The sequence below is a fragment of the Marmota marmota genome, unplaced genomic scaffold, assembly GCF_001458135.2.
Source record: "Marmota marmota marmota unplaced genomic scaffold, marMar, whole genome shotgun sequence".
In the NCBI taxonomy this organism is placed as follows: Eukaryota; Metazoa; Chordata; class Mammalia; order Rodentia; family Sciuridae; genus Marmota; species Marmota marmota.
The window spans coordinates 25,472,873-25,481,015 of record NW_026000211.1 but is presented as its reverse complement, the minus strand read 5'-3'; the positions used below and the strand labels follow the sequence as shown (position 1 = coordinate 25,481,015).

The 8,143-nt window shown below is 34.7% G+C and overlaps 1 protein-coding gene across 5 annotated transcripts in view; it reads right to left on the bottom strand.

Annotated features, from left to right (window-relative positions):
• Positions 1-8,143, bottom strand: part of Ddx60 (DExD/H-box helicase 60) — a 99,618-nt gene that overhangs the window by 49,561 nt on the left and 41,914 nt on the right. For all 5 annotated transcript variants that reach the window (XM_048791711.1, XM_015486230.2, XM_015486229.2 and 2 more), the window contains 5 exons: positions 5,825-5,991; positions 5,158-5,316; positions 3,324-3,473; positions 1,709-1,828; positions 535-630 (listed from right to left, as the gene is read on the bottom strand). In XM_048791711.1, the coding sequence (XP_048647668.1) occupies positions 535-630; positions 1,709-1,828; positions 3,324-3,473; positions 5,158-5,316; positions 5,825-5,991 (692 nt within the window). The remainder of the gene's footprint in view (positions 1-534; positions 631-1,708; positions 1,829-3,323; positions 3,474-5,157; positions 5,317-5,824; positions 5,992-8,143) is intronic.

The following is an 8,143-nucleotide window of genomic DNA, read 5'->3' as shown; positions in this document are numbered from 1 at the left end:
CACTTTTTTTTTTTTTTTTTTTTTTTTTGAGTTTAATGCTTCCCTACCTTGTCCTCTTCGGCCCAGGGACACATTACTACCTCTGAATCACTACATTAACACTTACAGATTTCATCACATACTACTTTGAAATTTATCCTTCTTGAATTTTGAGTGTGGCATTGGTTTTCCATTGGCACCATGACAGATAAAGTCATTTGGGTCATTGACATCATTGGCAGAGAACCAATTTTATTGCTTTAGAGATCAAAAATTGAACTTTGAAATCTTTCTCCAGGGAAACTTATTCCTGGATGTTTGAATTCTGTTTCTCCTAAAACAAAAGTCTCCAATGAAAGTTTCCTCTTGCACACAGAACTGCATGGGGTGAATGAACCAATATGCCCAATTGAGAAAAGGGGAGCCAGAAAACTGATTGTGATCTACTAGGGAAATGGTTCAGAAGAAAGTACCTTCCTAATATGAACTTCAGCCAATGGGAAGATACAACGAAGTATGAGAGATATTAACCCAGAGAAATAATATCTCACCTACCTCATCAAATATAACATATCGGATCCTTTTTACCCAGTTTTGGCGATGAGGAGCTAGCAGAAGAATTTCAAAGCAGGCAGGCACTGTAACAAGCACCTAAAAATAATAATATAATGTGAACTAACATTTTGAGCACTTATTATGTGCCAGGATAGTTATAACACTGTATAAGATAGGCTTGTGAGTTCTGAATGTGCACACTGATAAGGAGGATATAATATTCCTTCTGAGAACTGTTTTCATTATATTGTGATATTCATTGGAACCATATGAAACTTCAGTTTTTGTATGGTTAAAATATAAGATGTGAAGTTTAAATTCTTTTTTATAAAAAGAGATTAGAAAGAAGAATTATTCATTGTCACAGGCTTGATTCTTTAAAACCTAACCCTGACCTAGTTTGGGCAGAATGATATTAGCTAAGAATCAACAAGGGATGTAGCATGGTGCAGAGGGAGAGGCCAAACTATCAACCAGACTTGAAGGAAGCTCAGCTCACCTGGCTCAGGATTCTAGATGAATATAGCCATCAAGACAAAGTAGCCCATTTTTTGTCCCCCTCTCTAGCTACATCACAGAATATGGACTATGGAGGCAGAACTGGGGACATTAACAGCTGGTGCTATTTTGACCACACTCCCACATCTGGGCAAAAAGTCCTTCTTGAAAGCCAATCTAGGTAGCGTAATTCCATGTGTACTATACTATGTTCTATGATCACATGTTCATCTTCTGTTAAAGTCTTAATCACTGATCTACAAGCTCAATAGGAGCTTTAATTAACTCCAGGTACACTATCCATAATGCAACATTTAAGAAATTATGTTGAACATACTTAGTAAGTATTTATCAAGAGAAAGTAATTATGATTGAAATTGATTTTTCATAACTTGAGAATTCTCTGGATGGATTTTGAATTTGTTTATAAACCAAGATGATATAATGAACTACAAATGAAATCTGAAATGAAAATGTAATTACCTTAGAGAAAGGTGAGTTCTTTCTCACTCTTTGAAATGTAACAAAATCACATTTTCTCTAAAGCCATTTTTGTCTTTCATAAATTCAAGGAAATTATTTTCAGAAGACCTTGTAAAGGCATTAGGTTTTTCATCAGAGATACTTAAGTACTATCATATAATTTTATATCAAGTTTATTAATTAACAAACCCACCTGACAGTTCAGGGCATCTTGACGATAGTCCCGTGTAAAAACTCCACATAGAACTAAACCACCGGGCAGATTTTTGGTATAGCGATTCTGAACCGTCGCTGCCACTTGATTAACAAGAGCCTGATTGACAAGGAAACAAATCCATAGTCACATGATAAAGTGGAGATAGGTGAAATCTCAGGGGACAATAGGAGATATCCAAAAGTATGTCCAGCCATGACTGCAGAAAGCTTAATAACTTCTTTCGTTTACCCAACTTTCTAAGGAGCATGTGCTCAAGTACTTTCTTTGAGGTACTGGACTAGGCATATGCACTTCACTAATAAATTTCAATCTAAAGTCGAACAGAAAAGTCTTCTCCTGAAATAAAAATAAGAAATGCCAGGCTGTGGGTGTAGCTCAGTGGCAGAGCACTTGTCTAGCAATGTGCAAGGCACTGGGTTTGATCCTTAGCATAGTATACAAATAAAATAAAAGCATTCTGTCAAATCTACAACGAAGAAGAAGAAGGAGGAAGAGGAGGAGAAGGAGGAGGAAATAAATGCTGTCCACACAACAGAAAACATAAATGAAAAGCATAATATAGTTGGATGACCAAGACTTAAAAACCATAAGTTTACCGTTGAAGAAAGTCGAGTGAGGACTAGCCAAGGTACCTTGTCCCTCATGTTTGGGAAATCCCCCAGATGTCTAAAGTTTGAATGTATAAATGCCACATTTTTTTTATCCATTCATCTATTGAAGGGCATCTGGGTTGGTTCCACAGTCTAGCANTTTTGAACAACCAATAAAAAAAAAAGAAAAAAAATAAAGTTTGAATGTATACAAGAATGAGTACAAAACCCTCCTCAAGATCAAGTATGTATCTAGGCCAGTGAAATCTACAAACCTGTTAGCATCTATATCACACTTAATGACAAATGTTTAAAATCCATACAGATTAAAATGTAAATTTTATAACATAACCATAAAGATATTAGAAGTAACACTTCATGTATTCTCATATATTTTAACACATAAAAACCTATACAAATATTTAATATTATCATTAAAATAATCATAATTATCATTTATCAGAAAAAAATATAATTTTTCATTAAATATTAAATATTTCACTAAATATCTAAAATTTTCATTAATGAAAAGATAATACTTTTCATTAACAAGAAAAAGTGGGTAAACTTATCCACAAGTAGTTTATTAATAAAGAAATGTCATTTTCCCCTAAATCATTCATAAAAGTGGCCAAGTCATAAATCACAGAAATGCTAATTTAAATATGAGATGATAGGTTTCACCTATCAGTATGGCAAGCACTTACTAATTGACAATAGGAAGGCTGGAACAAGTAAGAGAAGGTACAATATCATATACTACTAGTGGGAATAAAAATGAATTTAAATTTTAGAAGACTTGTTTGGCAGTATGTAGTATCTTGAACTTATCTAATCATCTTAACTTTTATTTCATAGATTTTTTAATAAAATTAATTACTGCTTTCATAAGCATAAAAGCAAAATAAAATAAAGTGAACTAGATCTACCAGGTGACTGTGTGCAATATTTTTAAAGAGGCTCAGGAAGGAAAGCAAATATTCCATTCTCCTGAGCGCTACCTTTGTTGGTGCGACATACACGACCACCCCTTCATCGCTCTCTTTCAGCACTTTCTCCATGCAGTAGTAGGACACATAGGTTTTGCCCGAGGATGTTGGGGCAACAATCACCGCTGACTCATGTTTATCCACCACGTCCAGGAGCTCTCGCTGTAGGGTTCAGAGCACAATTTGTTCCAATTACATGAACAACATATACCAAAACAGACGTATTAATACATTTCCAATATGATTTTCTGAACCTCTGATGGAATGACTAAGAGTTGTTGACACAAGGAAAATCTCAAGGGCTCCTGCCATTTTCTCAGAGGGTATGAGTTTTTATGCTCTTGAGCATCTGAAAGGTAAGCTTGATGTGTGAAAACTGGAAAAGTGAATCTGAATGAAATATCTTAGTGGGAAGATTTTTATCGCTTAGTTTTCATTTAGGAAGTGCAGACTAGCTTTGAGAAATAAAGGCCCCTGGAGCAGCCAATATGCATTTTGTAATGACGGAAATGAAAAATGGATGAGGAGGAGAAACATTAAAGACTCTTCACTATACAGCTTATCTTCTACTTTCTATATTGAAGAATGACAGGCGTCTACTCGGACGGCAGGTAGACTTCAAAAGAAATGTAAACCTACCTGAAGAGCAGAAGATGGAAGAACACTGGAAATCCCAACATGCTCACTTCTTCAATCTGGGCCACATCCCAGAGTGAAGTGGGCATCCGAATGACAATGCGTATGGAATTAAGAGAACATCTGACTGTCTCATGTCCTGAACTGAAATAAGGAGCTGGTTCTCCTACTCCTGCAAAGGCAGCATGATTTTTTTTAAGGTAACCCACCGCACTCATCAGAAGAAAGGTAAAGTCCAAACTCTGGTTTGGATACAGTTTTAGTGTCCATGAAGCAACCTGGAAGTAGGAGGGGTTAGGACCTCTAAGAGATGGGTCTTAGTAAGAGGTCCTGAGGTCACTGGGGGCATGCCTTCAGAAGATGGTTCTTATGAGACTTCTTAGTAGTTCTCAAAAGAGGTTTATTACAAAACCTTGAGCCTGGCCCCACTAGCTTTCTCTGCTTTTTGTTTTTGAGATGTGATGCTTTCTCACACATTTGCTCCTACTGTGACATGATGCCACCTTGGGCTTTGAAGCTCCAAAACTGTGACCTAAATAAACCTCTTTATAAATTCAGGCCCTCTCAGGTATCTCACTATATTAATGAAAAGCTGACTAACACAGTCTGATTCTGAGTGGGACAGTCTATTAGATTTAACCCCTGAAATTGCATTTTTATAGAGAAACATGCTTACTTTATCAGAAATTTTATATGGTTCATTGTATGCAAAAGCAGATAATTTTCTTCCAAATGTTATAGCCATCAAATTTTGCTTTATGTACATTTATAGAAGAATAACTACTATGGTGGCAGATGCAGTGTGTACATAACTAAACAATTGTCTTTACTGTTTAATTACCCAAATTTCTCTGTGTGCCTTTATATGTTTACATATGAAATCCTGTTGATACAGGGCCAATCTGGAGGCTGTGTCATAGGATTCAGAGGGATGATAGAAACATCTTAAATTTCAAATTGATGTATGTGAATTTGTCAAATACCTTCAAGGAAATTGTCTATATATTAAATGAAAACTTTTCTTTCTTTAAATAATAAAAGAACAGTGTATATTTGTCATTTTAAATAACTAAGTATTTTTAATGGCATGATTCAATATTCAATATTTAAAAGCCTATACCAAATATAATACATAAAACAATAATGAGCAACTCCAAAGTTCACATATAATAAGAAAATGCAAGAATATTTTTTGCATTCACATCATTACCTGCCATGTGTCAGGAATAAAATCCTGGACCCTTGGATCTGGATCTTTTCTTTCTTCTCTTATCAAATAATGGCCCATGTATTGCAGTTGAAACCGAGCTGGCCCAATGTCAATTGAATATTTATTCTTTTTCTTCTTTTTTATGTCATCCATCACATCCTATATTATTTTAAAACATTATTTTGAAAGTGATTTTAAATTACAACATTATTTAAATGATTAAAATATTTAATATTGAGTTCCTTCCATGTGAAAAGTATTTAACCCCGTTTTAAATTTCATGGACATGTTACCACTTAAATCATTTTCTTCATTGTGAATTAACTAGTAGACATCAAGACTTCCAAATATCCATCATGGTATTTGTGGCTATGAATCTGATAAATAGTTAAAAACAATTGAACAATCACACTATAGTTTTGAGATGTTTTGATAGAATTAAGATTAGTTTAAAAGATCTTCAAAATTATCTGGCTTTTAATTTTTATGTCCAGGTAAGCATTTGTTCAAGATTTGTAATTTTAGACTATACTTCAAGATTGGGCAGGTATATTACTAATAATGATAATATTTTCAATAAAAAAATCTAAAAGAGATGACTGTATTACCAAGACACTTTATAACTCATAATTATTCTATTAAAACAAAGTTGCTCTAAAAACATTACCTTGGTTGGATGTAAAGAACATGCCAACTCCTCGAATCCTAAGTACCTAAGGCATCTGGCTATGAGTTGCCGATCAGCTTCTTGTAAATTCTCTGAGTACTTTTCCATCAAGGAGTGGATCCTTTTCATCATTTGAATGGGTATCGCCAAATCTTTTGTGGTTTTACCTTGGTAAAGAATGAAGAAATCAGAGACTGGGATTGTAGTTCAGTGGTAGAGCCCTTGCCCCTCATGCATGAAGCACTGGGTTCCATCCTCAGCACCACATCAAAATAAATAAATAAAACAAAGATAGTGTGTCCATTTACAACTAAAAAAAATATTTTAAAAAAGAATTTTTTAAAAAATCAAATTTTTATTAAAGGCATCAAATTAATAAAGTTTCATTATCCAAGAGTAATTATTCTAACCTATCTTATTCAAATTTGTTATCTTACTTGGCATTTATGGAGATTTGGGAGTACAAAGGCCTAAATAAAATAAAACTAAAGTTTAATTATTCACGCTTCATCTGTATGTATTATTGAGAATATCTGTATCAGGGATAAAAAAAGAAAAAGAAAAATCATATAGTTCATGATTGAAAAAAGATCATTAAATGTGAACTTTGTAGAAATTTAATGAGAACAGTAAATATTTTCCTCATTATTTTCATGTTTCTTCTACTATGTTCAAAAAAATATTGGTACAACTTTAAATATTTGGTAAAAACTTAGCAACATTATTGAGCACAAGTGTTGACCATAAGTATTTGGTATAAATATTGGAGCCCTTCAATTCAACTGCCAGATCCAAACTTTGAAATCCCTCTCCATTTCTTACAGCCCCGTGTATCCCTTTTATTCTTCCCTTCTGCTAATCTTTTTATTCTTACCATATCAGGGCTCTTTGGACTCCATCTTTCTTTTCATTTTTATCTATTTAATAAATATTACCAAACACCTACTGAGTGCTATAGGAGACTACCCAGGAAATTTAGTAGGGAGTTCTGACTCTTCAGGAAATTCCAGTTCACTTAGAAAGACAATGTGTGTTCCCTGGTTGACCCTGTAGGTATTATGGGAACCTGACTACTGAGGGAGACTTTATGGAAAGACATTTCATGAAATGGATTCAGGGAATAAGTGGAGTTTCAGTAGATGAAAAATAAGGACGAGGACATTTTTTGTAGCAAATGCTTCTTTAAAATTCTCTACTCAACATTCCTTATTTAATTCTCTGTATTATTGGGAAGTTCGACATACCCGAGTAAAAGTCTACATTACCAGAACCATTGTGGTTGGGTGTAGTCTTGTGACTAAGTCCTGATGAAGGACTTCTAAGCAGAAGTTGATAGCTAGGAAAGCTTCTGAAAAGAGAGACACAGAGCTGCAGAGAGGAGATTCTGCCTTCTTCCCTTTCTCCTAATATTTGCTACAATGCTGTCATCTAGGGAAACAAGATAACTAGAAGAATGTCAACAGGGATAAGGGAATACAAAGATGAAAGAACCTAATGTCACAAAGCAGCCCTGGATTGCCTCATTTAAATGAGTGAAATAAAGTAGGATTTTCTTAAAGCCACTGTGAATTCTGATCTCTCAGTAGCAGACAACTACAATCCTGATTCAATACCTTAGTTGAAGAGAAAACACGCTAAGCTAAGCCTTTGCCCCTGGCTGGGATAAAGTACCCAGTGAGAGGCTGGCTTTGCTAAAGCAGATTGAAGACAGTAGAATGAAAGTCTGGGGCCAGGAGAACCTGGGAATCACGTGAGTGTGGAAATGCTCAACCTGACAGATCCATTAGGCTTACTCAAAAAAACTGTCATGTCAGAGGTATTATGAAACATGATTATTTCACTGCTATTGATTTGCACATCTCTACTCAGTTCTATTTCACCTTGTCTTCTTCTTTCTGCCTCTTTTCTTTTCTACTACTTGCAGTTTTAGTAGAGCACATGGAATCCACAGAAACTTTGGGAGAACCAAGCATGGTAGACCAACAAGAATTTTTATTTATCCAGGAAGAAAGTATTTGTTTTGGAACCCAAAAGCATATGACAGATTCTCCCTGGGTGCCTCGTTGTCATTTCCCTTAGCACTACTTGGCATATAATGCTTATAAATCTCCTGGGTATTTACTACTGAAACCCTTTCTACAATGTCATTGCTCATTAATAAAATAGGGATCATAGTACCTACATAAAATCAGATAACGTATGTAAGTCTTTTTTTTTTTTTTTATGGTACTGGGAATTGAACCCAGAGGTGCTTAACTTACTGAGCAACATCCCCAGTCCTTTTTTTTTTTTTTTTTCGTTTTGATAGCAGGCTCAATC